At 35.1% G+C, this 16557-nt stretch overlaps 1 protein-coding gene across 1 annotated transcript in view; it reads right to left on the reverse strand.

Moving 5' to 3' along the window:
- The window catches only part of LOC135200375 (probable chitinase 10), a 73411-nt gene that overhangs the window by 51308 nt on the left and 5546 nt on the right, over window positions 1-16557 (reverse strand). Inside the window, exons 2-6 of the mRNA XM_064228991.1 lie at window positions 9614-9801; window positions 7673-7797; window positions 6890-7055; window positions 4831-5645; window positions 3893-4065 (exon numbers count right to left, since the gene is read on the reverse strand). Of these exons, the coding sequence (XP_064085061.1) occupies window positions 3893-4065; window positions 4831-5645; window positions 6890-7055; window positions 7673-7797; window positions 9614-9764 (1430 nt within the window). The 5' untranslated portion in view covers window positions 9765-9801. The remainder of the gene's footprint in view (window positions 1-3892; window positions 4066-4830; window positions 5646-6889; window positions 7056-7672; window positions 7798-9613; window positions 9802-16557) is intronic.

Consider the following 16557-nt stretch of genomic DNA (forward strand, 5'->3'; position numbering starts at 1 on the left):
TAGTATCAAGAGTCAGAAATTTAAAATTTCAAGGACGCTTGTTCAGCGTGCCAAAGAAAGACTCAGGAAAGCGAAGAATTATCCTGGACGTGTCCCATCTGAACTTATTAATTCTTTGCAACAAGTTCACAACCTCTATAGATCTTACAGATGCTTACTATCATGTTCCAATAGCCAGACACTTCCGACCATTCCTAGGCTTCAAACTAGGAAACAGGGCTTATGCCTTCAAAGTAATGCCATTCGGGCTCAACATCACCCCCAGGATTTTTACGAAATTGGCGGAAGCAGTCGTCCAAGAATTGAGGACTCAAGGAATAATGTTAGTGGCTTATCTGGACGATTGGCTCATTTGGGCAAAGAACCCCGAAGGGTGCAAGAAAGCAACGGTCAAAGTGATCAAGTTTCTAAAACACCTAGGTTTTCAAATAAACAAAACCAAGTCCAGGCTAACACCGGAATCTCGGTTCCAGTGGTTAGGCCTTCAGTGGGACTTGCAGTCACATACTCTATCAATCCCGCCATTGAAAAGGAAAGATATAGCAAAATCCACAAAGCAATTTCTCAAACAACGTCAGACCTCCCGGAGGAGTCAGGAAAGGATCCTGGGCTCACTCCAGTTTGCCTCAGTCACGGACATCCTTTTGAAAGCCAAACTCAAGGACATAAACAGGGTTTGGCGTTCCAAAGCGAACTGCAGATCCTGGGACAAGTTAGCCTCTATCCTGGCGATCTTACAAAAACGTCTCCGCCCTTGGACGGAGGTAAAGAACCTATCAAAGGCAGTACCTCTTCAGTTTCCCCCGCTGTCTTTAGTGATCCACACGGACGCCTCACTAACCGGATGGGGAGGGTACTCGCAGTACAAAAAGGTCCAGGGAACCTGGTCCCCACCATTCAGCCAGCTACATATCAATGTACTGGAAGCCATGGCAGTGTTTCTCACTCTGAAATGGCTCCGACCATCCAAGAAATCACACGTCAAGCTAGTTCTAGACAGTGCAGTAGTTATCCACTGCATAAACAGAGGCGGATCCGACAAGCCACTTGAACCACGTCCTGATAGCCATTTTCTCTCTGGCGGACAGGAACAAATGGCACTTGTCAGCCACTCATCTAGCGGGGATAAGGAACGTAGTAGCAGATGCTCTGTCTTGCTCCGTCCCGTTGGAATCGGAGACCTTGGGCAAAAACTCATTCACTTGGATCTGTCAAAAAGTCCCGGGGCTTCAGGTAGATCTCTTCGCCACGGAGTCGAATCACAAACTCCCCTGTTATGTGGCACCCAACCTGGACCCTCTGGCTTATGCCACGGACGCTATGGCCCTAGATTGGAATGTATGGAAAAGGATTTACCTATTTCCTCCGGTGAATCTTCTTCTGAAAGTACTGAACAAACTCAGGTCATTCAAAGGCCGGGTGGCTCTAGTAGCTCCCAATTGGCCCAAGAGCAATTGGTTCCCTCTACTTCTAGAATTGGGTCTCCAGCCCCTACGGATTCCCAATCCCAGAGTAACCCAGTTAGTGCAAACTCGGACTGTGTCCGCTTCCTCAAGAATTCAGAAAGCCCTAACTTTATGGACTTCATGAAGTTTGCGGCTCGCAGGAACGCGGATATTGAGCCCCAGAATATTTCATTCTTGGAGTCAGGTAAAAGGGAATCTACCTTGCGTCAATATGACTCGTCCGTTAAGAAACTAGCCATGTTTCTTAAGGACTCAGACACGCAAATCATGACCACGAATTTGGCCATATCCTTCTTTAGATCATTGTTCGAGAAAAGTCTGGCAGCAAGCACTATTACTACTACCGAATCAGCTCTTCAAAAGATCTTTCAATTTGGTTTTGATATAGACCTTACGGATTCTTACTTTTCCTCTATTCCAAAAGCTTGCGCTAGACTTAGACCCTCCGAGAGACCTAAGTCAGTTTCTTGGTTTCTGAATGATGTTCTTAAACTGGCCTCAGAAATTGATAATGAATCTTGTAATTACATAACTCTCCTGAGGAAAACTTTATTTTTACTAAGCCTAGCCTCAGGAGCTAGAATCTCAGAATTGTCGGCTCTATCTAGGGAACCAGGTCACATTGAATTCCTTCCCTCAGGGGAAGTTCTCCTATCCCCAGATCGTCAGTTTTTGGCCAAAAATGAGGATCCACAAGATAGGTGGTCCCCATGGAAAATCCTACCACTTCCCCAGGACAATTCTCTATGTCCTGTTAACTCTTTGAGAGCTTACTTGGGTAGAACGACCTTAAGATCTTCAGGTCCATTATTCATTAGGGAAAAAGATGGTACGATTTCCTTAAAAGGGATCAGGCAACAAATTTTGTACTTTATTAACAGGCCAACCCGGATTCCTTTCCTCATGCCCATGATGTAAGGGCAGTGGCCACATCTATTAATTACTTTCAGCATATGAATTTTGACGATCTTAAGAAATATACAGGCTGGAAATCTCCGACAGTTGTTAAACGCCACTACTTACAATCTTTGGAAGCCCTTAAATTCTCAGCAGTGGCAGCCGGAAACACAGTTTCCCCTGACACTGCATGAAATATCTATTACCTTTTCTTTGTAGCCTTCCCTTCTACCTGCCTCATTGCACCCTTACTTAGTTAGGTCGCCTCTAGTGTATATATTACCTTGGATGTAGTTGCTTCATTCATTGTTACTTGCTTGGGACTCTGTCCACTAGGTTATTGTATATTTGTCAACTTATATGTTCTTTACTATAGCCTACTTGTTTACCTTTAATTATCTTTAAGATCGTAGGCTAAGTAGTTTTAAGGTTATTAATCTAGTAGTTTTAAGATGTTTAGCAATTAAGTTTTGCTTTGTAAGCTTTTGTATCATTAAGTTGTTCATTATACTATTTAACCTTACAGGTGTTTGTTTTAACCCTTCTTAATGTCTGTGCAGTCCCCCAAGCTTGATGAACCAATTCTCTGGCACTATTTCACGGAGCGACACAGGCTAAGCCCAGAAAAGGAATTTTGATGAAGGAAAAATCTAATTTTGGGCAATGACCTGTGTCGCCCAGTGAAATCCCACCCTGTAGTTAGTATTCCTCACCCTGCTTACCCCAAGCTAGGGTGCTATCTTCAGGAATGACTTCACAAGCGTCGGAGACGCTCACGGTAGTAGTAGAGGGTAGCGAGGGCTATAGTTCGGCTCCTCCGTAGTTGGGGTTTTGTTGAAGGAAGAAGCTAAATGGCAAGGGACCTCTGGTAGTGTTATCCACTCGCTCTTTATCTATACCGACACCTTTTATTAGAAGGTGAGCGAGCCATTTATCTTGGCACTATATTGTTTCTCTTTTTCTCTGGGATGAATAGCAATAGTTATACCTTAGAAATAGTATCAAAGGAACCATTTCACGGAGCGACACAGGTCATTGCCCAGAAATAGATTTTTCCTTCGTCAAAATCCCTTTTATGGTCTTTATTTAAATTGAATAAATTTTATAATTTTATATATCTTATGAACATACCTGGTAAATAGGTCACTTTTCTTAGGCTAAATCACATATATACCACCATATTGTACATATTCTTAGAGGCAATTTATTATGCAAATATTTCTCTGAAATAGAATGGTCAAGTAAATTGCAATACTATTTTAAATTGAATTAAAATTTAAAAAATACTAGTTTGGATAGGCTATCAATAAACTCAAACGGGATTACTGTAGTATACTATAAACTAAGCGAGGTGCCCCACAGGGTACTGCATGTAGTATTGTCCTAATCTTTGTTACTTTGTGTATTGTCCCAATCTTTATTACTTAACAGATTTTTTACTTACAAGGGGGGAGGAAAGACCTTTCAAACTGTTTGTTGAGGTGCCACAGAAAAAAAACTACTCTTAATTACAGTAGAGGCTATAATACCTTCCAAGAGGACAAACCCCTTTGAAGTCTGCTAAATCAATGGCCCAAACCATGGTTCCTCCAAGTCCCTTTGCTCTAACATACTGAGCCTTGATACGAACCATATCCACATCATCATAACCAACCCACTGATTCCCACTATATGCATAGGGGCCTCTTGCTCCACTGCTGTCCTGAAATTTAAAAATGATATTTAGTAATGTGGTTGAAGTACTTGAGGAAAAGAGCAAATATAATTTCCATCCTACCTGTTTGGAACATAGTTCCAAAATACACAAGATGTACAGTGATGGTGATAAACAACACAAGAAGAACATCATGATCTTTGCCATGGGATTTACCACAAAATAGTACTTTAAGTTTAACACAAAACTTTTCTCAGATTTTAAAAATAATTAACAGTTATTCAGTAATGGCTATCTTAAAATATCATGCCTTATCGAATTTAAAACCACCCAAGAAACTCAGTAAAAGCCACAAGAGTAAACGCAAAAATACTTGAGTCATTAATCATGGGAAATACATATGTTAATACCTTACATTGTCCTTGATCATGGAAACTTAAATATTTTCATATTTAAAATTACAGTCATCGAAAATGTCTGTTAGGACCCCAGAGTCATTAATCATACGGAATATGTTTAGACCTAACTACAATAGTCATTTTAAGAAATGCTTTAAAAAGTTAATGAAAAATCTAAGAGATGAAATTCAGTTCTTATAAGCATAAATTACACATACTTCTGCATAACTACCTTTCAACAAGTAAAATTCGTGAATAATAAAAAGTGCAACCAAAATGCTTCATGTCAAGTTTCTCATGTATATTAAATACTATGAAATTGAGAACTTTCTAAACAATATCATATAAAGATTGAAGACTTCATCTCTGTCACACTCGCTTATGACAAAAGGAGTTCAGTAACAAATTAGCATACCTTCACAACTGTCCAACCACTCTTGATGTATTGACATATTTCAAGATAACCAAGGTAACCTTCTTCTTGTGTTATGGAACCTGGATTCCCTCCTCCAGAGGCTGGTGCTGGTGGAGTCTTTTGTGAAGAACTTAATGTGAAGCTACGCCCATAAATAGGAACCCCTAATACAAGTTTTCTGGCTGAAGCACCACTTGCTATCCACTTCTTAACTGTAGAGTCTGCATCCAAATTCCCACCATCATTATACAATTTAGAATGGTGGTCTGCAAAGGCCTCCCATGATCCATGAAAATCGTAAGTCATCAGATGAATATAATCTAAATACTGACTGAGTGTTGGAACATCATATGAAGATACAGCTAATGCTTCTGAGGCTCCAACAGCTGCAGTCAGTAACAAGCCTTCAGGTACAAAAGCTGTTTTCAGTTCCTTAACAAATAGTGCAAAGTTGGCTTTATCTCCTGAGCTTGGATATTCCCAGTCGAGATCTAAACCATCAAAATTATAGCTTTTTAAGAATGGGATCACATGGTTTATGAAATTCTGTCTACTAGCACTAGACGACACAAGCCTGGAATACTTGTTTGACCCCTGTGAATCAGTCCACCCTCCAATAGCTAAGGTAGTTTTAATCCCTGGTTTCAGATTCTTTACGTTGGTGAACTTCTTGTAATTATCAAGACCACTTGGCAGGTCTAACCATGAATCGTGAGCTTTGATGGTAAGCGTGCTTGCATCAAGAACAGCAAAGGCATACACAAGGTGTGTGCATAAATTTGTATCTATGTCATCCACAGTATATTTACCAGTACCTGTAAAAACAGTTAATATATTAATTTCATGAATTTAACACTGTGTAAAAATGTAGAAAAAATTTAATATTTCTCCTGCAGTCATATGGTAATATTCCTTGTGTGAAATGGTAATGGAAGAGATGCTAATAAACATAAATATGATGGTTTTAAATGAGTTGCTTTGGTGAAAGACTAAGTACGGAATTAGTAGTTGACTGCAAGCAAAACATACAGATCAAGGTATGTATAAGTAGACCATTTTGAAAGACTGGAAAGCAGGAACTTTTTATACAGAAATGACACCAAAATGAACACCAAAACATTTTGCAAGGCATATCTTTTGTGACAGCTGAAGCAATTGTTAAATCCTGTTAAGAAAGAAGTTATTTACAGCGGGTAGATGAGTGGTGGCAGAAGCTAGCACTCACCTGTCTGTGACTTTAACAGTTACTGTTTTCATTTTTCCAATAACATAAAAAAATTAAGAAAAAAGCCAAGGTGCTCAGTTAGTCAAACAGAATATGAATTTTACATAATCAAAGGAACAAAACGAGTGAAACTTCCATTATCATGCACTTAAATTGAGACTTATCTTTGACGAGGTATGAATAAATTAGATATATATATATCTAACTCAGTACATTACTTTAATATAAATTCAATGTAATTGTTATGAGGGCCTGAAATCATTTTAAAAATTGTATTGGCGGGTTGCAGAAATTGAGAATATATTAGGTAAACACAAGACTTTCACACTAAGTGGGACTATAAACTGCTTTACACTAAATCAAATCTTCAGACTTCATGACAATGTTCTAACCCCCAATAATAAATGTTAGTATTTAGAGTTTTTCTGGTTTTAATACTTCATATAAGGGATGGCAAAATTGTAGTACGCTTAATTAAGCAAAACCATCACTAAAAACAGAAGTGAAGAGTAATTTAGACTGAAGAAGCAAAAAAAGTCAATAAGGAAAAGCAAGAATTGATCAAGCTCCAGAAGAAAAATCAACATTTTTGCACAGAGCGGCAAAAGTACATAGAATGACCTTTTTCTACCCATAAAGGGACTTGGAAACTCAAAATAAGCAGATACTTAGTGAGCAGATTTATGTTATTTGAATGTGTATGGAAAAGGAGATGACATACCAGAAGCAGTCGTAAAGCAATGGGTTTTTAGTCTCAAATTTTATTTTATATACAGTATAGTACATACTGTAATGCAGTACTGTACTAGTACATATTATCCTAGGCTCGCTTACCCGGTCTCCAGTAAGCCCAGTTTGAATAGTAACAAACGCTGACAAATTCATTGCCACTGCTGCACCTGGTTTTATCTTCAGCTCTTTGGACATCAGCATCTTCATTTGTGTTTGTCAAAATTAACTGACCACCAGTACACTTAACATTTCCTTTCCAATCACAAGCCTAAAACAGAAGATATCATTTTGAAGAGTCTTTCTCTTGTTCTATTCAGTAAAGTATTTCACAAACGGCCCAACAATTCTTCCTACAACACAAAGTATGTAATTCTTAATTCCTTCAAAAAAATGCAAGTCCTTAAAAAAATATCTGGGTAAACATTAAGGCCAAAGCAAATCTCCTCAAAAGTTTGGTTTGCATTGACACAATAAGCGTGACATACTGAAATAGTGACCTCTTGGAAAGAAGAAAACTGTAATTATTCTTTGGCTAAAGTTAGCTATTCAACTAATGTATAGTGTGATATACAAATATAAAGAAAATTGTACAATTATAGAATATATTGAGTCGTCACATACAGTATTCCTAGGAGTGATATGAATAATGAATAACATATACTACTGGAGGAATATAAGGACACGATACCTACAATATCGTCACAACTTTCAGAGCTAAAGATTACGGCAATACTGCTGAATGCATTAGCAGTAGCTCAATACGTATCACGTTGGCACATTTACTAACAGTTATTTAGAAAGTTATTAAAGTTTGTAATTTACTGAACCTGAGAAATGGTAAAACAAGTGTACATAATTATGAGAGGTAAATTTTTCTATTCATACCTTTAGCTGCTGACTCCAGAGTTCTCCTTCAGGACATGTGTTATGATGAGCAATTCCAAAATAACAATCATAATACTTGCTGCAGTCACATGGGTCAGGAAACAACCCATCCTCCGTGCACTCAACTACGGAATATTGAATAATTTAAAATTTGTTAATATTTTCACATACAAATCCTTTACTTTATGATTAACCTACATTTGCAGTAGCAGCAATCTCCAGGTATGTCCCACCACCTGAAAAGTTTCCCCTTTCTACCTCTGTAAGGGTGAATCCCTGAGCCTGAATACATCCCAGTGTTGGAAACTGGTCACTGTCTGCAAAATCTGAACCTAATGCTATTCATAGGGGCTTAGGAGGGCATATATTCTCAGTAAAATAAAAGGGTGCATTTGTATTTGGAAAAATTAATTATATTTCTGTATAAAAAAAAACCATTAAAGGTGCAGTGACAGATTGTAATATTAAGATTGATGAATTAGATAAAGTTTTTTTTTGGTTGTTATGAGGAAAGCTATAATATTAAGGTTGAAAAATCAGGCTAAGCACTGTATATATTGCTAAGGGTAGTTGATAAGCTGTAGTATTAAGCTTAATAATTTGCACCAGACTATTAATCTAATATCTTTTGTAGTATATTCATACATTGGTTGATACTGTATGCAGGTATTTTTTTTTTTTTGTAGTATTAAGAATAAGTTTTGATGAACTATAGTGATAAGGTTTAAGTAAGTTTCCATTCTGTAGGTTTAGGTAATAAATTAGGTGAGGGAAAGTCAGAGGTTCATTTACTAACTGACTTTGTAGGGAAGAAAAACCCCCTACAACTTTATGTCTATGCCACAAGTCAACATTAAGAGTTTGCAAAATAAATTTGGGATGGTAACACACCTCTATCCAAGAGTTTGAGATGAGAGTAAGTACCTGAAGATGCAAACAAGAAGAAAAAAGTAAAATCATTTAAACATAATAGCTTCACCATGCAACACTTGTCACTAGTGTAGTTAATAGCAAAGGAACACATGAAATGACATAACTAAAGCTACTATACGTACTATCCTACAACATAGACCTGGGTATTAACCACATATGTATCCATCTTTGTAAAAGACCAGGATAAACTCATGCTAAGTAAAGTAGAAGGCCACACAAAGATATCATTAACTAATAAAATTTGTTGACCATACAACATGGAAATGGATGTATATAATACATCGTACTACTTTGATCCCCAAGGGGCTAGTACGAAACTACCACCTCGGAGTAGGTGACATACCGGGTTAAGGCCATAGACCTATTGGGTTGCACTTATCAAAAGTGTCATTTAAAAAATCAATAAAAGAGCCATCAAATCCCAATAATCTCAGCTTGTAAATAAATCCTCTATGATTTGCACCTTTCAAAGGCTGCATTAAAATCTAAACCATCCATGCTTGCCTTTGCAAGACAGTAGATAATGATATGAGTGCATCAAAGCACCAAGACCTTTACAAAACCAAAAAAATAATGCTGGTAGCAGGTTATTAACTTCAACAAGCCTACAAAAATGCTTAGAGATTTATAGTTTCTCTAAACTTGATATACAAGGGGTAACTGAAATCAAACTAGTACATTGTGAGGAGTACGTATGTGGATGTTCTTATAGTACCACAGGCAATAATGCAATGTTCCTCAAAAAAAGAGGAAAAATTGCAAGTCCAACAAACTTTCAGAATCCTATGGAATGAAGGTTGCTGTTACTGTATATGTAGACTATCATAAAACATGGGTTTTCATGATTAATAGTAACAAAAGTACACTAGAGTTTTTGTTTCTTCAATCTTAATTAAAATGGTGCCTCGAGAGAACATTCTAAAAGAAAGAAGCTTAATATAACATAAAGGTACAGGTTTGGAATGAGACAAGAAATCTGGAAAAACTTTACAATACAGTAGTACTTACAAACAGCACAATCATTTCCAAGGTTCTCAGAAACACTTTGGTTGTAAACAGGATACACCACTGAAGTAGTTACATCCCCGTCATTGTCGCCCTCAGCACTAACATGAAGCCAAATTGCCAGCAGCCAAAGAAATTGCCAAAAAGCCCCCATTTTTCATGGGACTTCCAAGTTTCAAGAAGCTCCAAGTCTGTGGACACAAAAAAAAAATCTTATAAGTTTCAAGAAGCTCCAAGTCTGTGGATAAGAAAAATCTTATAAACTATTCTTCTCTTTGTTAGATGAAAGAGTATTCATCTTCACTAACTTAAGGTCTGTTAATAATGTGCAAATTACAAAGTGGCATGCATGCAAAAAACAAACTTATTCATTTCCTCTTTAGTACAAGTAAAGTACTACCCATTTACAACAGCTAATCTAGTCACAAAAAAGTTTACATTTGAAAAGAAAGTAAATAAATACATTTGAAAAGAAAGTAGATGGAACAATTTAAAAATAAAAACAAATGGTGGTAGATCTAAGTACCTAGCCGGGTTGTAGGAAGGTCAGCGTCGGGTATTTCTTTGGAAATTAACATTTTTCTATATCATTTTGGTTGCTTAGCTGCCCTACTAACAATCGGCCGTTATTTTTGGGAGGTCGGCTGTAATTAACCTGTAAATTACTAGTAGGCAGTCTAAGTATACCTAAATAGGCTATTGGAATTTTGTTGTACGAATTTCAGACATGTTTCAATTACTAGCTAACATACTTAGGTAAGAAGTACAGGATACGATTTTAACATAATTGTATGAAATTGTCCGATGTCAAAAGATTACTTAATGCTCCACTAACAGGCATAATAAGAACTTTCTTAATATTGTGAAAATGAACATTAATTACTACCTATATCATAATTAGACTTACCATCATTAGGCCTACTCCCATGTTTAGTCCCTGTTTTACAAAACTCATTTTGGCAAAGCACATAACTTTACGTTTTACAATCTTGCAAGTCAGTAGCTAAATTTCAAGTGTTCCTACACTTGATGGTTGTATCAATGGAGTCCATAGAGGGCGAATTCTCACTTGGAAATTCACGAATTCATGAACCGTCACCAAGGTTCCGGGGGTGCCGTTGCAACGGCAAAGTGTTCCTTTCATTGTTAAATTGTTTTAATATTAATACTTCAACTCTTATCTTGATATTTTGCAGGTAGTTTACAAAGAACCTTAATGACCTAAGCTTCAGGATTTCTTACGACAGGAATTGAATTGCTTTTTTTTACAAGGAACTCCTGTAGGTAAAATACAGAATGGTCGGCGTCTGCCGAAGCCCGATCATCTTCCCGAAAAAGTACTGTGTCTTTAACACGTCATATAGCCCAGGATAGACATCACTATCAAGAGCCAGCGTCCGTCGAAGCAACACCTCGAGACCTCTACTTTCCTCTCGAAGTAAGTTTCTTCTCCCACGTCCCAAATTAAGGCCATAATTTCCGATTTTCGGGAAGGTGGTTGCGCGATGGTACAGGTGGCCGCCTGGTGGCCATTCGGTATTTTACCCTTATGGTCTAAATATGATTCGTAATATTCCACGTAAATGGAAAGTAAACCACATCTGATAAACGATCAGAGGGTAAATAAGCTTATTTAAAAAAGAAACAAAATCTAACCCAATTGAACACAAGTGTTTTCCTACGTCATGAAAGAAGATTGATGAAGACAGCAGTTTGTTTTCATTGAGGACGGTCATTAGGGGGTATGAACTCGTTGCTATTTCAATTTCAATAATAAAATGTAAATTAAGGAAGGCAAATTGAAGTGGTTAACTTGGCCCTCATTTTGAAAATGTTTATACATGACTCGAGCATGATAAATGGCTAATAATTAATATATATAATATATATATATATATAATATATATATATATATATATATATTATAGAGAGAGAGAGAGAGAGAGAGAGAGCGAGAGAGAGAGGAGAGAGAGAGAGAGAGAGATGTAGATATATATATGTATATATATATATATATATATATATAGTATATATATATATATATATATATATATATATACATATCTATATATATATATATATATATATATATATATATATATAGATTCAATTCATGTTTTCTAAAATCCATTAAGGGCACTTAACTGATCTGAGAGTTAATAATCTTCTCGTCCAAGCTGTGCTGTGTCAATAACATTATGCAGTAATTGAAAAATAAATTACTTATCATTAAATGCTCATTTCTCATTCATCACCTCATGGTTTTAGTCGATAGAGTACGAAGAACATTTGCTTTCAAATTCCTTCGTATTTTAGGCTTGATAATGTTTGGTTAATGTTTTCATCAGTTCAATTAAAAATAGATTAATCTGAATAGATGCCGATGCTCCTCTATTACCAAAGTTCTCGTTCTATTTCATCTAGCTAGTATATATATATATATATATATATATATATATATATATATATATATAGTATATATATATATATATATATATATATATACATATCTATATATATATATATATATATATATATATATATATATATATATATATATATATATACTAGATGAAATAGAACGAGAACTTTGGTAATAGAGGAGCATCGGCATCTATTCAGATTAATCTATTTTTAATTGAACTGATGAAAACATTAAGCAAACATTACCAAGCCTAAAATACGAAATGAATTTGAAAGCAAATGTTCTTAGTACTCTATCGACTAAAGCCATGAGGTGATAAATGAGAAATGAGCATTTAATGATAAGTAATTTATTTTTCATTTACTGCATAATGTTATTGACACAGCACAGCTTGGACGAGAAGATTATTAACTCTCAGATCAGTTAAGTGCCCGTAATGGATTTTAGAAAACATGAATTGAATATCAGAAAGGTTTTCAGGTTTCATCACCAGCGTTTTAACGATATGCTAATGGTCTGTGACTTATGCTCTTGGCTATATGTACACACACACACACACACACACACACACATATATATATATATATAATATATATATATATCTATATATATATATATATATATATATATATGTATATATATATATATATATATGATATATAGATATATATATGAATAACTTGATCACGAAGTATATAAAACATGATGTTATGTATAAATAAAGGTTTTTTGCCACGAAGGAAAAAATGAAAAAGCGAGATAGCCAAGTACTTTCGGTCCTGTTCGGACCCTTTACTGAGGCAAACTGATTTTACACAGAACAACATAGTCAAAAGAAAGCTTAATATACAAACTGACACTACAAGATTAGCAAGCAATAAGGGCGATTTTCACTCTACAGAAAGGAGGAGCCGCCTGAGGGTAGCCACACCTTGAAGGATACACACAGTAAACAAGTGATTCCCCCAGAAAACAGTACATTTTGAAAAAACGCGGGAGCATATACAAGTTAATATCATGAAATTTTACACAAATTTTCCCCACCAAAAAAATTATTATAAATGAAAAGACGAAAGAAAATATAAATATATATATATATATATCGAACAAAAGAAAGAGGGAGAGAAAATATCGAACCAAGAGAGAGAGAGAGAGAGAGAGAGAGAGAAAGACAGAGAGAGAGAGAGAAAGCAGAGAGAGAGAGAGACAGAGAGAGAGAGAGAGAGAGACAGAGAGAGAGAGAGACAGAGAGAGACAGAGAGACAGAGAGAGAGAGAGAGAAAGAAATAATAACTATATACATGTGGGACTAATTTATTAGTTGTTCATTTATTTTAGGGTCCTTCATAAACATCTTACAAATATATGGGTCCAAATGGTACATTCCCAGACTAAGATTTAGGTTGTTTTTATTAGTGATTTGTATAATTGCTGATTCCAGTAAATTTCTTGAAACATAATCATTAGATCTAGCAATTACCGAGGTATCACCCCAATTAATACAATGAGATTTTTCACTCAGATGGATAAACAGTGCATTTGAAGTCTGGGCTGTTCTAACTGAATACATATGCTGCTTAATACGTACACATTAATTTTTACTTGACTGACCAACGTAAAACGATGGGCATTTTGTAAACGATGTTGTTATTTGTTACGGGACTATTCTTAATTAGCATATCTTTAATGGTATTGTTACAAGAGAACACTACATTAACATTAAACGATTTAAATATTAATTGTATGGTTTCAAATCCACGAAAATAAGGTAAGCTATACATTTTTAGGCATTTCTTTTTCATTAATAGCAACACTATAAAACTTTTTACGAGCTTTTTGATAACATAAATCAATTAAATGAGGTGGGTAGCAGAGATCGTTTCCTATCTTTTTTATGTATTCTATTTCTTGGTCCAGATATTGTGGACTCGTGATACGCAAAGCGCGTAGGAACATAGAAGAAAAAATTGAAATTTTAATATTAAGATGGTGGCCAGAATAAAAATGTACATATGTTAAATTATTTGTGGGTTTTCTATAAATACTGAATTTGCATTGGAAAGATTCTCTATGTATTAATACATCTAGGAAAGGGATGACATTGTTATTTTCAATTTCAACAGTGAATTTTATGGATGGCACTAAATTATTCAATTTAGACAGTAAATCATTTACATCGATACCACCAGGTAAGACTACTGAGATATCATCGACATATCGGTACCATTTTAAGGGGATAAGTGTGATATTCGGGAGGTGTTGTCTCTCAAAAAATTCCATATATAAGTTTGAAAGGAGAGGTGATAAAGGGTTACCCATGGCCATACCAAATATTTGTTGGTAATATTCTCCATTAAAAATAAATCTGCAATCACAAATACATAACTTAATTAAGGAAATTATGTGACTAACGGACATAGGCAATTCATGCAGTACAAGTTCATTACTTAAGTATTCTAGCACAGAGTCAATAGGGACTTTTGTAAATAAAGAACATACATCAAAACTGACAAAAATATCGCTAGGGTTTAGTACAATGTTATTTAATTTTTCCACAAGATCAAGAGAATTCCGGATGTGTGAATTAGATACAGTTCCTAGTAGCGGAGATAACAGTTTAGTAAGATATTTAGATAGTTTGTAAGCAATTGATCCTACAGTACTATTAATTGGGCGCATAGGTTTGTTTTCCTTATGAGTTTTGACTAGGCCATTTAAATAAGGTAATGAGGGACACTTTACATAAATGAACAACTAATAAATTAGTCTTACATGTATATAGTTATTATTTCTCTCTCTTCTCTCATCTCTCTCTCTCTCTCTCTCTCTCTCTCTCTCTCTCTCTCTCTCTCTCTTTATCTCTCTGTCTGTCTGTCTCTCTCTCTCTCTCTCTCTCTCTGGTTCGATATTTTCTCTCCCTCTTTCTCTTGCTCGATATATATATATATATATATATATATATATATATAATATATATATATATATATATATATATATATATATATATATATATTTTCTTTCGTCTTTTCATTAATAATAATAACTTTTTTTTGGGGGGGAAATTGTGTAAAATTCATGGTATTAAATTGTATATGCTCCCGTGTTTTTTTCAAAATGTACTGTTTTCTGGAGAATCACTTGTTTACTGTGTGTATCCTTCAAGGTGTGCTACCCTCAGGCGGCTCCTCCTTTCTGTAGAGTAAAAATCGCCCTTATTGCTTGCTAATCTTGTAGTGTCAGTTTGTATATTAAGCTTTCTTTTGACTATGTTGTTCTCTGTAAAATCAGTTTGCCTCAGTAAAGGGTCCGAACAGGACCGAAAGTACTTGGCTATCTCGCCTTTTCATTTTTTCCTTCGTGGCAAAAAAACCTTTATATATATATATATATATATATATATATATATATATATATATATATATATATATATATATATTAGAGATGTATTGGGTGTCTGAAAATTGAATGTGCAAATGCAGATGTAATTTGTTTGTTTGTTTGTTTTTAGTCATTTGCGGATGCGGAAATCGATCTTTTGAATTTGTGGATACAGATGCGGATATTTAATTTATGATCAATTGCGGATGAGACGCAAATATAATTCAGTTATATTTAATTGTCAAAGATGATTTTCAACCAAATTCAAAATTATGTTTCACCACATAATATTTGATGTACTAATTGAAAGTAGAAACATAAGTCATACTCATGTATGTGTGTGTCTACCTTCATATGAACGTACAAATAGTAACAGTGATATACGAACGTTTTAGTTGTCTTAGCACAAGGTTATTTCATGCTCATTGTATGATAAGGGTAACAAAACTCAAAGCCATTCTTTGCATTAGAGAGTTAGAGAGAGAGTGTTTGTTTGTTTGCTAGAAAATGAAATACCTGTATGAACTGAGTAACTGTGTATCATGTATTCTGTATAATAAAACGAAAAGGCCAAATTTAGCAAAAAAACAAAATAAAAAAATTATTTTTAGGTACAATGTATGAATATGAACTGTGACCAGGGGGTGATATCCTCATATCCGCATTCTCAAACTGCAGATGCGGTTGTGGATATCCGACACATCTCATATATATATATATATATATATATATATATATATATATATATATATATATATATATATATATATATATAACTTGATCACGAAGTATATAAAACGTGATGCTATGTATAAATAAAGATTTTTTGCCACGAAGGAAAAAAATGAAAAAGCGAGATAGCCAAGTACTTTCGGTCCTGTTCGGACCCTTTACTGAGGCAAACTGATTTTACAAAGAACAACATAGTCAAAAGAAGGCTTAATATACAAACTGACACTACCAGATTAGCCATAAGGGCGATTTTCACTCTACAGAAAGGAGGAGCCGCCAGAGGCTAGCCACACCTTGAAGGATACCTGCAGTAAACAAGTGATTCTTCCAGAAAACAGTACATTTTGAAAAAAAACCTAGAGCATATACAATTTAATATCATGAATTTTACACAAATTTTCCCAACAAAAAT

Source organism: Macrobrachium nipponense, chromosome 26, assembly GCF_015104395.2.
Source record: "Macrobrachium nipponense isolate FS-2020 chromosome 26, ASM1510439v2, whole genome shotgun sequence".
Classification (NCBI taxonomy): domain Eukaryota; kingdom Metazoa; phylum Arthropoda; class Malacostraca; order Decapoda; family Palaemonidae; genus Macrobrachium; species Macrobrachium nipponense.